This window comes from Bufo gargarizans, chromosome 2, assembly GCF_014858855.1.
Source record: "Bufo gargarizans isolate SCDJY-AF-19 chromosome 2, ASM1485885v1, whole genome shotgun sequence".
Taxonomy (NCBI): domain Eukaryota; kingdom Metazoa; phylum Chordata; class Amphibia; order Anura; family Bufonidae; genus Bufo; species Bufo gargarizans.
In genome coordinates, this window is record NC_058081.1 from 355,707,746 (window position 1) to 355,724,598 (window position 16,853).

The window sequence follows — 16,853 nt, forward strand, 5'->3', positions numbered from 1 at the left end:
TCAGCTGTTTGAGAAGGCAGCGGCGCTCCAGCAGCGCCGCGGCCTTCTCACTGTTTACCGCTGGCCCAGTGATGTCACCACTAGTAAGAACTTGCCTAGGCGGGGCTAAGCTCCGTTTAAGTAAACGGCGCTTAGCCCAGGCCATTTATACTAGTCGTGACGTCACTGGGCCAGCGGTAAACAGTGAGAAGGCCGCGGCGCTGCTGCCTTCTCAAACAGCTGATCGGCAGGGGTCCCGGGTGTCGGACCCCCGCGATCAGATGTTGATGATCTATCCAGTGGATAGATCATCAGTTTAAACAAGCTGCAGAACCCCTTTAACAATAGTTTGAGTCCTGAGCATGTCTGACCACCTTAGTCCCGAGTACTGACTATAATCACCTATAGGAGAGTCCAAATCTCATGCTGATCCTGTCCTCAGCTAAGCATCTGGTTTGGTCATTGCAAAGCTAGACCAAGACACTATTGTACATTTTTCTTACTTTTGAATATCTGAAAATGAGATTTGTGCCTTTCTAACTGCAACCCATTTGAATCCAGTGAATGTGTGTGAAACTCTATTTAAGACCATGAATCAGCTCATTTATTATGGTCTTTGTAGTAGAAGGCATTAATATGCAGCTTGTAACCGTGTAATGGTCACCTTCTCACGGTTCTAGAGTAAGCCAGCAATATCAGCACACGTCATTCTATCTACCTATGTAAACCTATATAAGCCCTGAGGTCAACATAGGGGTCAGCAGATGAGCAATGATAATTGCTGTGACAGTGTATTAGCAGCGACACATCAAGATTAGATATCCATGAAATTAGACTAAGACCTAGTAATGAAGGCTCAATGACACACATATGGACTTACAAGTCAGCAGAACGGCCAACCACTTCCAATGCCGCTAGTTTGGGAAATATATTTTTTGGTTAAGTTTGGCAAGTAGGATGTAACAGTATAGCATCTGGTAGAGACAAGATGGAAATAAGCTGAATGAGAATTAAAGGTTTCTCCGGCCTTTTCATTTTAGATAGTAATTACCTGTCTGCTAATGCCGCCATCCACACTGGACTAGCACAAGCTGCAGGCTCTTCTGATCGGATGAGGCTGCTTATTTTCCTGTTCACCTGCATTTTAAATGGAACAGGAAACTAAGCGGCCATATCTGGTCGGTACCCAGGAGAATTGTGCAGGTGAAGGGTGGATGGTGGCATCAGCAGAGCCAGGGACAGGTAAGTACTAGCTAAAAGATCTTATTTCCACAGGTTAGTTACAACTACACATTAGGTGAAAGGGCCAGAGAACCCCTTTAATATAGGTCTACAATGCCCTATTAGGTTGTAATAGCAGTAATACATCTGACTTATTGCTGGAGACTAGATAGACAAGAGTACCCCGACAATAACAGCATAGGGTAGAGTATATACAAGTGAACTCTGCCTGTGTTGTATAGATCCTTGCCTAGAGCCTTGCCTTAGAAAGTGACTGCTATATGAAAGACTTAAGCTGAGTTAATTGACATACAGCACCTGCCTAATTTTGTTTAAACAATTATAGCACACTTTCTGTAAATCCAATAAACTTCATTTCACTTCTCAAATATCACTGTGTGTGTTTCCTATATGATATATTTAACTGACATTTTTTTTATCGTAACAACCAACGATTTATACAGGAAAATCATGACGATTAACAAGGTTGCCCAAACTTTCGCATCCCATTGTATATCAAAATGAGCACAGTAGTCCTGTTCTGCATACTTTACTCAGTATGACTACATTTAGATGAATGATAGATATAGTGCAGATTTCTTCAAAGCAGATCATATTCATCAGGAAGATGGTATAGCATTTGCTTAATCCATAGATATATTTAGACAGTTCTAAAATATACTGATATGTATTATATAGAACACACTTGTGAGGGTCTCTGCCCCACATAAGTTACAGCAAAACAGCTGTAGGCAATGCAAATACCACACAACCTTAAGGTTGTCTTCTTCTGTACCTCCTGTATTTGTTCAGTTTAACAATCCTAAGACTACTGATAGTGAACCTTTAAATATAAAGGTCCCTTAAGAGTCTACAGAAACTAGAGAGATGCTTATGGTGGTGGATAGCTGTATAATATTTGGCTTGGTTAAGGACAAAAGGGGCATATAAGATACCCTTAAGTATTCAGGAAGTGTACAGTGTAATTTTACTGAAACATCAATTCATTAATCTCGAATATTCTCATTGTCCCAAACAAGCTCTTTGGTGGTCACTGTGAAGTAGAAAGGCTATTTCTTTAAAAATGCACTTAGGTGCACATTGTTAATACATCTGTGTCAAATGCAAGGCTTTGTGTACACTTACAATGTTACCTTTTAAAGTAACATAATATGTGGCTCTGTTGAAGGACCAAGGGTCGCATGTGACACCTTCAAAAAATATCTAGTTACATAGGAGTGATCTATATTGTAGAGGCAATATCTAAATAGTGTGCGCTGAAGAACACTATTAAATTTCTTATATTTCTGACCCTTGAAAATGTTATTTGTGTTGTTCTTAGCCAGGAACAAAACATAACAAAGGCTTGTTCACTATATATAATATGCAAGCATGTTTATGTATAACCAGCATTAAGTGAACGATAGTCTTAAATCCTATAAAAGGTCTGTGCTGTATTTTTTCATGGTGTATCTTAATTTTTTGTGTTGCAGGTGCGGTCCAGTTATATGACACAAACCTCTAAATATCCTGCTTCCTCACTAAGGGCAGCATAAAGTAAGGACAGACACCCTATTTTCAGTTGACCAAAATGTATGATTTCAACCAAAACTAATGTTTGTCAAGTGAAATGTAACAAGGAACGATTGCATTAGCCACCCATTGGCAGATTATTATCATCCGAAACAAAGTCAGACATGTTTGAAATTTTGGTTGGATGAAAGATCTTTCAATCAAAGAAAGATATCTGAGCAAAAGATATATTTTTTGAAACATTGTTCCCAGAAAGGTCTTTTATCTCTCTCCTAGTTTCATTGAACATGCATGACCAGTCTGAACACCTGTAATGGCAAGTATGGACTATAACATGTATTATCTGACTGTGTCTGGGAAACGATTCTTCACCAGATGATTGATAGTTCAACTGCTGTTAAACCATCAACCTACTCCTAATCTGTATGACCATCTTTATTGTATTCATCATCACAGCACATACTGAAGAAGAATCATGGAGTTCCCCTTCTCCCTGTCCACCCACCGATAATGAAGCTCCTGAATAATTATGACTCTTCTAAGGCAACAAATCAGCTGTGATAATTATATGGTAAGCTCTCTGCAAACACTTAATGTTGCAGCCTCCACCTGCTATGTCCATCGCTACTAACAGGATGCCATATTTCAAATTTAGCTCTTCAACTTTGACTCTGAACTCTGACTATTTAGGGACTCCTCCCCATTACACCTGCCCAGTGCAATAGGTTTATTATTTTCTGTAGTTCTTGGATTGACTTGAACTGCCTGTGCCTTTGACCTTCTGCAGTTTAGCTTTGACTTTGTCTGCTTGGATTATTGTATTGCATGGACCATGCCAGTCCTGACCTTTTACTTAATCAACTATGAATTCTGTCTCATGATTTTGGTACTATAAACTAATTTCTACTCATGTAAGACATTACCCATTGAATTCACACTAGATGCATTGTGTTCCATTAAGAAAACCCAGAAAATCTACTATCCAGGTAGGCCTTATGTAATTGAGTCACAGAACACTGAAATCAGTTTGTCTGTCACTACTTTATGCTGCCCTCAGTTGATGGCAGGTTCCTTTAAATAATAACATTTTGGATTCATGTAGCTGCAACTAGGAGCCAATGCAAATAAAAAATCTACCTTTACTAAATCCCAAAATTTGTTGCTGCAAGCTTCCTGAATTTTATTATTAAAATCCATAATTAAATAAAGGGAAGCGAAGAATGTGGAGGTCTGTATGAGAAAACTCATAAAAAGATATGTAATTTACCAGCATAAGGTTTTGTACCTATAAAAATTTTATAATAGTGTTATTTTGGCTCCCCTGAGAGGTCACAGGCACTGCATCATTTACCAGACTGGCTCTGCTGCTTTCCGGTGGTCTGGACCTGCTTAACCTTCTCTGGATGTTGGGAGTACATCCATGGTCCCACATACTCTTCTGCTACCTGCTGCAGCCTGTGCTTTCCCTCCAGTTCCTGTGGGTCTGTCTCACCAGTCTTCCCAGTCAATGGCTGGGTACTGCTGGGTACTTAAGTGACCTTTCCCTAGGGGTGGATGTCTGAGCTTTAGGTGGTCTAGCTTGCTAGTTACCAGTGAAAGTGTGCTTTTTGTCTGCCTCTGTATCAACCTCTGCCCGTTTACTGACTCTGCCCCTCTGCTGCCTGTCATGACCATAGCCTGTTTACCGTATTGACACTTTTTTACTTGCCCTTACCCGAGACTAGTTTTGCTCATTCACACGAACTCTGCCTGCTCTGACCTCACCCTATTTCCTGACTACGAATATTGCCTGATCCCTCGACGCATTGGAGTCTCTGACCCCAGTGGGTGAGCTGTCAACCACATTACCAATAGGTAGTGGTCTGGTGGCTCCCCAGCAGTGAAGTCCAGATTCTTGTATAGGGGTTAAAGGGTGAATACCAGGGGACTACCAGGATAACTCCATTAGGTCTACCCCAAACTCTAACAGGTTAGTTGGTGCAGTGGTTTCACACCCACTGCCTGCAACAGATGTTACAATTTGATGCACTTTAAAATTGTAATATTTACACCTATGGCTCTGAGGAAGACACAGTTACAACCCTCAGTACTCTCAGCAATCAGCAGGATAAAGAAGCAAAGATTGCTCTGTTTTTTGCAGCACACAGTATAGTGATGTCCATGAAAGTGTGACTGTGCCTGGTACTACAACTCAGCCCCGTTAATTGAACAGGGATGAGCGTGGTTGAGATGCAGTACCAAACACATTAACACTTGTATGGACATTCCTGAATTGTGTAGTGAAATTAAGGGGCCATGCTCCTCTATCCTATTCCTTCTGGTGAATGGTGGTGGTCTGAGGGTGGGCCCCGTACCAATCATGCATTGATGGCCAATGCTAAGGATATACCATCAATGCTGTGCCCTGGAAAAGCACTGTAAGTTTAGTAACAATGCAAACTATTATATGAAGTTAATTATCTCTACTTAGAGAGCTTTTCACCACTTTAACAATCACTTTGTGGTCAAAGTAACAAATCTATATTTGTTACACATTGTGATGTAGGGTGGGGATAACTGACATAAACATAACCTATAACTAGCAACAGAACCTACTTATTAAAGTTCTGAGTACACTGGAAGAGTCTCATCTTAATATATATGATGGGGGAAGTCACCGGGTGCTCACGTTTCTAACCCTTTTATTATACCGGCAGTGTTCATACCTGCTGAATAGCAGTCAAAGCTTTGGATATTTAGCCTGCCCATGGTCAGGACACTTGGGGGATGGTTGTAGGCCAATGAATGTGTCTTTGTGAATGCAGTGACTGGGAGGGTCACAGAGAGTTAGCAATAAGAAAGTATCAAGCCCCACCTGGAAAGTGAAGTTTATTCATATAGCAGTTCCATGTACCATAGAGTAGACTTTGTCTGGAAAAGGTGGATCCGACTGGTTGACAGCATAAACCAATACTCGTCTCCCTGCTCTGGGGGAAGGACAAGTTGATATAATTTCCAAGAAACTTTTATAGTGTATATTGACCTTTCAATATTGAATTACGTATCTTGTACTAATCCTGAGTGACAGCTTGTATTGTAGCCCAAGGGGCATTCACAATTCTACTTGCTTCAGCGCTGAAATCTCACATTTCTTGCTGGTTCTTGCTCTGCTAAAAAAGATTGCTCTTGTAATTTGCATTCCTAAGGCCCACTTACACACTTGACACTTGAACCTTTATATCTACCGTCTGTCTTCTATCTACCTACTTCTTGTAGGACTGAGATGTCTTCCTCACAGAGTAGGAAGACTGGATATCCTCCACTACCAGTTGAAAAAAGGGATGGAACAATTTGTGTGATGCTATTTTTTGGACCGGAATAGTAGACTGAACACAGTAGAGCCATGTGCGCAGAGCCAGTATGGCAGTGCATTAAGGTGCATGGTCTCTGTTTGTTGGTGTTCAAGCTCTCTTGGCAGCTTTATGTATGGAGATACTGAGTGGTACAAGTGTCATATGCCTCTGTATGAAGAAGTACAGTAAGAACTATTTTTGTTGGACAGATTTGTAATAGGTCTGTGTGCATTGACCCCACAGAATACACAAAAATCTAATGTATTTATTAATAATACAAAGTTTGGCTCTTATAAACTGACTTTTGGATATACACTTTAATATCCATGGTACACAGTACTCTATGGAGAAGAACAATACATGTAGTAATGCACAAGTATCAGTCAGTCCTAATCCACAAAACAAGCATATTAGAGAAAAGAGGGCAGAGGGATTTAAATGAAAGCGTCCTCTGATTATTTTTATGTGTTTCTTACTTTAGATTTGCTTTTTTTTTTCCGTTGAGAAATGTATATTACAATTTGATTATAGGAAATTCTGATAGGACATTGCTCTCAGTCATCCATAATAGAAATACAATCTAGGTATATCCTTAGTAGGTTCCCACTTTACCCACTGAATCTGCTGTTCCTTTGGCTAGTCAGCCCTTCCCTTCCCTTGGTATACAAGGGGGATAGATCAGGTGCAGATCCAAGGTCAGAGATTTCAACTCAGAAGTTTCCTGTGCTAGCAGCATCCTGTGTCGGAGTCAGGCCTTGCACAGGGAGGGGGAGACAGGCCCGGAAGACAAGGAAATGCTCCTATCCTGTAGAGTCAAAACCAGGGTGGAGGTGGAGGTGGTGAGGGTGGGAATATTCCATCTCAGTGTACACTCCATGAATTGTATATGAGCAGGACTCAATGATAGAAGCTGATGGCAGATAATAACCAGACTGCATCTGTCTCGTCACCTTTTAGTGTTAACTAGGATGATGTCACAAGAGAATTTTGAATGGTCTATGCAAGTTGCTTGATAGTTTGTTAATGCATGAACTTGTATTAGAGGAAAGACACTGAGAAGAGCACTGCTAAATAATGTATGCAGGACTGGGGCATCAAGGCTAATGAGGGAGGTCAACAATTAAAAAAACGTATTCAAGATTAAAATTTCCTGGAAGCAATCTTTTGAGACTGATTACTATCGGCCAGCAGGGGACTTGAAGCAGGTCTAAGATGCACTCTGCTGCTCCATTCATTCTCTATATAGAACTTCTGTTCTCAGCTATCTCTGGCAGCCTGATAGAGAATGAATGAAGCGGCAGCACATAGGCTCAATCTGCCAGTGGTTTCTTTCTGGTGCATGGACACCCATTCTTGTGATCAGATGGTTATCACGTGTCCTGGTAATATTGTGGCTCAACTCCTGTTGACAGACAACTATTCCTCCTGGGCCCACCATAAACCTTCAAAATTGACTAATCATGCAGGTTTATTTCATTGTTGAGAGGGAACGAAATCACTGCCAGGTTCCTCCTGCAGTAGCATATCTCTTGTGGGAATGAAGAACTGCACGTGTTCAATTACAATCTGCCCAAACCTTCTTTCTCCTGTTATCTTCTATTGTTGGAGAGGCGTGAGACTCTCATACACATTGGATAGTCCGCCAGACCGTTTAAGTGATCTCCATCTAATGTGTATTGACAGCATAACTAGTAAATGGAAATTTTATTCCACATGGACAGAGGTTGTCATCATGTGAGAACTGCTGTTAGGTTTTTCTTGCCTCGTACTGGATTTTTTTGGTCTTTGAAACTACAATAAGATCAAAAAACCATCGGGGCCCTATCATTTCCTAGTATGCTTGCTTTACTCTAACATGCTTAATGAAGGGGGTATGCTCAATATTGCCATCACAGTCAGATTTATTTTAGTTTTAATACCATTTTTAATTGCCATAACTATATACTTACTATAAAAAGTACCATAAAAAGTAAAAAAAAAAAGCAATAAAATGTTCCATGCCTTCACATTTTCAGCTGTCTCAGTGTGGTTTGTTACTGTTAGAATGCAACAAGCTCAAACAAAGCTCCATATTTGTTATGTTCAGAGCGCTGTTAACTGTGTGGATGCCAACAATGATCCTTTGTATCACTAAAACTGAGATCAGCATCACATCAGCAGCATCAGATAACGCAACAGAGGGGCTTTTAATGCAACACTATGCCTATTCTCCACTGCGTATTCTAAGATTTCCCATCCACATTTACCACATTTGTTATAGCACTGATCCGCTGAAAACTAAGCTGACAGCTCTGTCCAGAAGCATGCGTACTGTGCCTGTGACTTCGGGTTCACATAATTAAACTTTAGAAGTCCCATCACAGCAGGAGATGTGAATTAAGATCTTTTCTGTTTATTTTAGGGGAATACCAGGGCAAGACACTAATGCCTGAATTCAAGCTATGTCTTCCTAGCTAACCACCACATAAGTGCGGATAATGGCCACCCACAGCTGGTGATAGTATTAATAACCTGTTCTGTTCCTGCATGTCACAACTGGCCGGTGGAGGAGACAAGTGTTTGCATTAGAGCTCAGGAACACATGGAATTGTCAGTTTTATATGTGAACATGAGCAGCTATAACACAATAGGGTCTCAGTTGGTGCACTTTTTTTTATGACAAGGGTCTATGACATTGGAATTAGGATTTAGATCTATAGAGTTTTTTAGATGCAGAGTTCTGTAAAACTTTTTTGTAGTTAGGCTAGCCCCTAATGTATAACCCCTGCTCAGGACTCCTACTCTGATAGCCACAGCCTGTGCAAAGAGTAACTCTTGGTCAGAGGACCCACTGCAACCATGCATTATATGGTCCATCTTTCATTAGAATGTGTGCTGTGCAATATCACATTTATCCTGCAGTGGCTGCTGTAAGAGAAATGTGGAGGACATTTGGAGGACCTACAGTGGTTAAAACCTGTCTTAATGTAGAGCACTTTGGAAACTCCTTCCCTTTGAGCAGGTTCCTTCATTGCACAACATTTTCCCTGCAGAGGAATATGACATTGATCTTATTATATACAGTGCCAGAGCTCCAGGCTCCAGCTAGAGGAGACAGAGAAGGGGTTGATCTGGGACACCACTATTATCTCCATATGCTCTAAGGCATATGGAACAGGGTAGTCCAAATGAACAACCCCTGTAAGCCACAATAAATCATCCACAGTAAGTTCATTAGTTAGAAAGGACTGCAGAGAACTTCTGAGATGTTCTGGTTCATATCAAAGTCAAGTTGACTGACGACAGGGTTGTCAGTGTGACGTGCACACAAGCAGCTCTGTAGTTGAGGGTGGGCGATTTGCACAGTAAGTTCTTGCCTGCCGATCCCTGACATGCCCTCAACTTCTGGAAAAAAAAAGGGACAGCTTGAATATTTTTGCTTGATATGACTTGATTTTAGGCATAAGGCCACTGGGTTGTGACTGCAAAGTTTACAGATGAAAAACAGGTAATAATAATATTGATATGGCGCCAACATATTCCACGGCACTTTACAATCAGGGGGTTGAAGTACAAACAAAATCATACCTTACATAGCAACAAACTACTCAACAATTCAAACAAGAGCTTGCAATCTATAACGAGATAGGGGCGACACACAAGGTAACAATAGCTTGGTTACCAATTCATTGTTGCTACAGATGTGTGTTTTGTTTGTTTTTTAGCATTTTTGAGCATTTTCCAACCCCCAGAATGCCATTTTCCTTGTATTATTTTCACCATTGACTTTAATTCCCAAGTCTATGTAAAAACCTTAATTATTGTTTCTTAGAACTGCTTCTTTAAAGGGGTTTTCTGGGTTATCGCTGTAGAATATTAATAACCTATTCTCACATCTGACTCCCAGCACCCCCACCGATTAGATGTTTGAAGAGGCTATGGTGCTCTGGGTGAGCGTTGCGGCCTCTTCTTAGGCCAGTGATGTCATGTTCAGCAATCACATACCCTTTTTACAGCTCAGGCCCATCCAAGTGAATGGACCTGGGCTGCAATACCAAGCATGGCCACTATACAATGTACAGAGCTGTCCTTGGTATGATGTGACGAGGCTGCAATACCAAGCATAGCCACTATACAATGTACAGCGCTGTCCTTGGTATGCACTGCAACCTCTTTAGGCTACTTTCACACTAGCGTTAAAGCTTTCTGGCATTGAGTTCCGTCCTAGGGGCTCAATACCGGAAAAAAAGCATCAGTTTTATCCTAATGCATTCTGAATTGAAAGCAATCCGTTCAGTATGCACCAGGATGTCTTCCGTTCCGTCCCTTTTACGGTATTTGGCTGGAGAAAATACCGCAGCATGCTGCAGCATTTTCTCCAGCCAAAATTCCGGAACACTTGTCGGATTGCCGGATCCAGCATTAATTTCCATTGAAATGTATTAATGCCGGATCCGGTACCAAGTGTTCATTAAATTTCCGCATTGACGGATCCGGTTTTCCGGTCTGCGCATGCACAGACCTTTAAAAATGTGAAAAAAATAAACACCAGATACGTTTTTCTGGATGACACCGGAGAGACGGATCCGGTATTTCAATGCATTTGTCAACGGATCCGGAAACAAATGATATCCGTTTGCATAAGGATTTCCGGATTCGGCAGGCAGTTCCGGCATCGGAACTGCCTACCGAATTCTTCTAACGCTAGTGTGAAAGTACCCTTAAACAGCTGATCAGTTGTGGTGCCACCAATCAGATATTGATAATCCATCCTGAGGATAGGTCATCAATATTGCACTCCTGGAAAACCCCTTTAAATATGTGACCATAATCTTCGCAAAACTGCACATGTTAAGAAGTGGTCATGTAGGCCAATAGGATTTCTAGAACACTATGTATCACCGCTCCACAATCATGTCGTTACCATTGCTGTGAGGTGCTGGCTATTTCTTTAGTAGCACAACCTGCAATGGTATTACTGCTACTAAGTCAGTACAGGATCACAGGGCCTATTCAGACCACTGACATCAATGTACTGGAGGCATGTGTCATTAATTATGCCAGTAATTGCCCCTGCTGTTATAGGTTCGAAGGATGTGACACACAGAGTGACATGCTGATTATTTCCCTGTCTGTGACACAAAGACTGACACCACAGGACACGGGCTTACCTCGCGGGCGCTCTTCTTAATCAGCTTAGCAGTTGACTGTGTGGTTAGTAATAGTTTTAGTACAGTTTAGTAAAGGTGTCTTTCAAGGAGGAAAAAAAAAGGCCAAAATATATTAGAAATAACAGTGCAGCTTTACTCACCTCCACCAATCCCCTGCCACTTCAGTTCCCATTGCTCTGCACTTCCTGTCCCAGCTTGACACAATGGAAATGCTAGGGGAGCCCACTTAGCCAATCACTGGCTAAGGTGGGTCATTGCTAAAGGTGGCCATACACATTAGATAGAAGCTGGTTGATGGTTGAACAGCAGTTGAACAATCATCTGGTGAACGATCATTTCTCAGACGCGGCCATACATGTTTTAGTCCATATTGGCCTTTACAATTGTTCAAACTGCCCTGAAACCGGGCGACAGATCAAAGATCTTTCTGGGGATGTTCTTCCAAAGAAAGATCCAACTTTCATCCAACTACCAGCTGAAAATATTAAACATGGCGAATTCTTTTAAGGTCTGTCATCGGTCAGCTAAAATGCTCGTTCGCCGTTACGTTTCACTCGACAGGGCTAAGCGGGGCGGGGATTAGCGTAGCCCGCCACATTTACTGTAACGTACACCAGAACCCACGGACTACCAGAGATATGGCATATTTATTAAGAATCATCTACCCCTCTCTTTGCTGTTCTTGTGTCTTGCCTGTATCACGCACTGTCCTTCAGACCCTGTATTGGGCAGACACAATGTATAAGTCCTCCGTATTGACCATGTACTTTTACAAAATTGCACACACTCAGCATGTGAAATGGTATAAAAAAGTAGAAAGTAAAACTTGCCCGAAGCAACCAATCAGCATGCTGTTTTCAATGTTCAACTTGACTGGTCATGAAAGGGGTTGGCCCTTCTCATACAATGATGGCATATCGCTAGGATATGCCACCAATGTCTGATAGGTGTAGGTCCCACCTCTGACACCCGCACCTATCTCTAGAATGGTGCCCACAAAAATGAATGCATGTCATTCATTTCTATTGAAGTGCTGAAAATAGCCGAGCAAAGCAATGAATGGGAAGCTCACCGCTCAAGTGCCGCCATGGCTTCATTCACTTCTATGGGATTGATGGAAATAGCCGAGCCAGAGCTCAACTATTTTTGGCAGTCCCATAGAAATGAATAGAGGGAAGCCACATATGCGTGGTCCGCTCTCTTTCACTTTACGGGCTCTGTTCTAAAGGTAGTCCAACCTCTGGGACCTGAACCTATCAGACATTGGTGGCATATCCTAGCGATATAGCACCAATGTATAAGATGGGCCAACCCCTTTAAGGGCAACCAATGGGGTGAGGGGAATAGATCAATGCCAGACACCTTTGCCATTAGGCTAGGTCTACACGACGACATTTGTCGCGCTACAAAAAGTCGCGCGACATTTTGTTGCACTAATGTCGCGCGACAATTTTTATAATGGCAGTCTATGGTGTCGCACTGCAACATGCGACATGTTGCGACTGCGACGCGACAGTCGCAGAAAAATCCATCTTGAATGCAGTGCGACACCATAGACTGCCATTATAAAAATTGTCGCGCGACATTGGTGCAACAAAATGTCGCGCGACAAATGTCGTCGTGTAGACCTAGCCTTAATCTATCTTGTGAACAAAAAGGATCGGTTGTTAAAATTCAGTATGCCAGATCTTTCCTTCTCTTGGCTGACTGCAGTGGTGATGAAGTCGAGACGCCCCTATATGCATAAAGCTACTTTCACACTCGCGTTTTGGGCGGATCCGTCATGGATCTGCAAAAACGGATCAGTTACAATAATACAACAACATGCATCTGTCATGAACGGATCCGTTTGTATTATCTGTAACATAGCCAAGACGGATCCGCCATGAACTCCATTGAAAGGCTACTTTCACACCCGAGTTGGGTGCGGATCCATCTGGTATCTGCACAGACGGATCCGCACCGATAATGCAAATGCTTGTATCCGTTCAGAACGGATCCGTTTGCATTATTCTTTTTAAAAAAAAGTCTAAGTCAAAATGGATCCGTCCTGACTTACATTGAAAGTCAATGGTTGACGGATCCGTTTTCAATTGCACCATATTGTGTCAGTGAAAACAGATCTGTCCCCATTGACTTACATTGTAAGTCAGGACGGATCCGTTAGGCTCCGTATCGTCAGACGGACACCAAAACGCTGCAAGCAGGTGTCCGCCTCCAGAGCGGAATGGAGACTGATCGGAAGCAGTCCATTCAGAATGCATTGGGGCTGAACTGATCCGTTTTGGACCGCTTGTGAGAGCCCTGAACGGATTTTAGAAACGGAAACCAAAAAGCCAGTGTGAAAGTAGCCTAAGATAGTTGTCCAGTCCCACCAAAATCAGCGGCTTTGGCCGAATTTTCTCTGTGTGTGGAGAGCTTTAGGAGTCAAAGTCCGCTGTGCTATTGACAACTGTCTGTCGAAAATGAATTAGGAAAACCACAGAGGGACCAAATAGCATATGGTAGTTTCGCTCATGTCAATTTTTCACTAATGTGTTTAAAGTAGAGAAATCTTAAGATGTCATGCCTCCTCTGCTCTCCTACAGATGTTTACATGGTAGTAGTTTGTCCAGAACCATATCCCTTTCATGGTGTATGTGTGGGGGGCACCTGAACAGGCTCGGCTGACACAGTGTAATATGAGATTGAAGGATTACAGAGGGGGTTACAGCGATTGTCTGGCAAAAGGGATAATTAAAAAGTTGGAGGTTATGACTCACAGCAAATATCAGAGAGGATGGCTGCACCTACAGTAGTACGCTGCCAAGTAGTAACTCATTGCCCTATACATGGCACAGCACGCCGGTGGTTATTGGGCTAACATCGTAGCCAGTGCCCCTCATTTTGAAGGCACAGTCCTGTCTGTAATGAAGAGGATTTTCCATGGTTGATTACACGAGTATATGTTCTACAAACTGCACAACATTCATTGCAATTATTTTTAGAATTTTTGAACTAATGGAGGTTAAATAGGCAGTTTATAACACTGCCTGGTGGCCGGTGTGTGGACACACAGGTACACAGCTGACCCATAGTCCCCCGAACAATGCCCCAATTTTCATAATAATGAGGATAATAATAATAATCATCATCATTGATATACCAGGTTTGAGATTTACAGCAAATCACACAGAAGTGCAAAATATAAAAACAACTGAAAACATCAAAATATAATAAAAATTATTTTTTTTAAAACAAGAGAACAGATTTGCCGGTTTATGATTTGCTCATCTGTAATCAGAAGAATACAGAAAATGAATGCACTGACCTTTAATCCGCTCCATGTCGTGGCTCAGTGCTGCATTCCCAGGTGTGATCTGGGTCACTGGTCAGTACCAGTGCTGTGGTCACTCTTAATAGTCCTCTTGCACTACTTCTGATGGAAGCTCAAGCTGATGCCTCTTGTATGCGTTCTGCCTTTGAGCAATGTCAAGGAGATCTCCTGTAAACTCAACTCTTATCTGATCATTTGTACAGCCCAGAGATCCTCCTCTAGGTCCTACATCTGCCTTCCTAATTGTTTCCCTATGAGTTTGATCTGAGCAGTGCTATCTGCCAGAAGTCCTCCTGGATATGAGCTGCTGAGGTGACTCCTGATTCCACTCTGCCTTCTCTCCTCCTCTCTTGTCAAGCAGGCTAAAAGTTTGAAGCAACATGTAGAGTTTTTTTTCCTGTCCTATGTCTCCTCCTCTGCCCCTTGATCAGAGGGTCTTAGTGCTTCTCCACCCCCTCTACTCTATAACCCACACATTGCTGACAAGCTTTTCCAGGGAGGGTCTGCATTTGAGGTCGGGAGTGCCCTGCCTCACCCTTCTCTAGGAGAGGGAAAAGTTCCACTCCAAGAGTTTCTTACATACTCTCCCATTGGGAGCCTGGAGATTGTTTTCCAAAAATATACCCCATGTAACAGTGGATGTATAAGAGACAGGTGTTCTGCTCCCAGCAGAGGTTTCAGATGGAATAATTTACTACTCTACATGGACTTCTCTTAATCCAAGATCCAAGGGTTGATGACTTGCAGAGTGCAGTTTGTTTTCATTTGTATTCAATATAATATTCTAAGTACAACAATGTGGCAACATCTAACCAATCACTACTGATCATGAAACCACTACCATGAGTCCTCAGCTGCATTCACACAATCAGGATTTTGACCTCAAACAGACCCCAAATTGTAGGCAAGATGGATATCTACAGTACATAGATATTTTGCAAGCACTTGAAGGAAAAAGCCTCTGGATTCCCTATTATAAGGCTTCTCAATCTTGTACACCAGGGACCTCCGTCACTCTTGCTGTTGTGAAACTACAACTCCCAGCATGCACCATTCACTTTTGTGGGAGGTCTAGAACAGTTGAGTAAATGTAGAAAATTACCAAGGCACTCTTAAATATGGTCCAGTTAATTATTAAATCACAAGAATAGATGAATGACTCATGGAAATATTTACGTTTCGGTCAACATGACCTACATCAGCAAATTAGTCTGAGGAGCATTGTAACTTAATACTTGACTGGACCCTATTTAAGATGTGTTTGATAAAGGATCTGGAGTAAAATGCCGCAAGAGAGTGCCGTGGCATTTTTCTACATTATTGGCTGTCATGAGCCCCCCACAAGGCACCACGATATTTAAAGTGGGATGCAGGTGTCAGTTTTGCATTCTGAACAGCTGAGCAAGTGTGCATGCTAGAGGTTGTTGTTTCATGACAGCTGGACTGCCAGAGGTGGCTGATCTGTAGAATTGTTAGTTTGCACAATGTTTCAATAGGCACATGAGGCAGGTGCCTATGGCCAGACCCTGTGAGAAAGGGTGGCTGCCTGGTCTCTGGGTCAATGCAACTTTATAGTGTCAATACAGTGTAGTATTTATTCAGTGGGAGCTGATGAGGTGGTCTCCATTCAGTGTGGCAAATTTATTAACCCTCATCCTAAGGCCTCATGCACACGACCGATGTGTTCCGTTCCGCAAAACGGGGTTCCGTTGTTCCATGATCCGTTTCCGTTTTTGTTTCCGTGTGTCTTCCTTTATTTTTGGAGGGAGGACCACCAGACATAAAGGAATGTAAAAAAAAATCGAAGACAGGTTTGCCATGCAAATGATAGGAATAAAACGGATGCGGAGGCGGATGACAATCTTGTGTGCCTCCGCGTTTTTTAGCAGTCCCATTGACTTGAATGGGTCCGCAAACCGTTTTCCGCAGAGATAATAGGACAGGTTATATTTTTTTGACGGACTGGAACCACGGATCATGGACGCGGATGGCAAACAGTGCACTATCCGCATTTTCAACGGCTCCATAGAAATGAATGGGTCCGCACCTGAAACGCTAAAATTGGCAGGACGGACGCAAAAGCAAACACCGGTCGTGTGCATGAGGCCCAAGGGTCCATTCACACATCCGTATGTGTTTTGCGGATCCGCAAAACACGGACACCCGCAATGTGCGTTCTGCAATTTGCGGACCGCACATCGCCGGCACTATAATAGAAAATGCCTAATCTTGTCCGCAATTGCGGACAAGAATAGGACATGTTCTATTTTTTTCGTGAGAGGAATTGCGGACCCGGAAGTGCAGGTCCACATTTCCGGATCC

At 42.4% G+C, this 16,853-nt stretch overlaps 1 protein-coding gene across 4 annotated transcripts in view; it reads right to left on the reverse strand.

Moving 5' to 3' along the window:
- AFAP1L1 (actin filament associated protein 1 like 1) overlaps nucleotides 1-14,904 on the reverse strand; it is a 74,786-nt gene extending 59,882 nt beyond the window's left edge. For 2 of the 4 annotated variants that reach the window (XM_044280720.1, XM_044280718.1), the window contains exon 1: nucleotides 14,526-14,904. In XM_044280720.1, coding sequence (XP_044136655.1) covers nucleotides 14,526-14,541 — 16 coding nt within the window. In that variant the 5' untranslated portion in view covers nucleotides 14,542-14,904. The remainder of the gene's footprint in view (nucleotides 1-14,525) is intronic. The other 2 variants (XM_044280717.1, XM_044280719.1) reach the window with 2 other exon arrangements.
- Nucleotides 14,905-16,853: the final 1,949 nt, after the last annotated feature.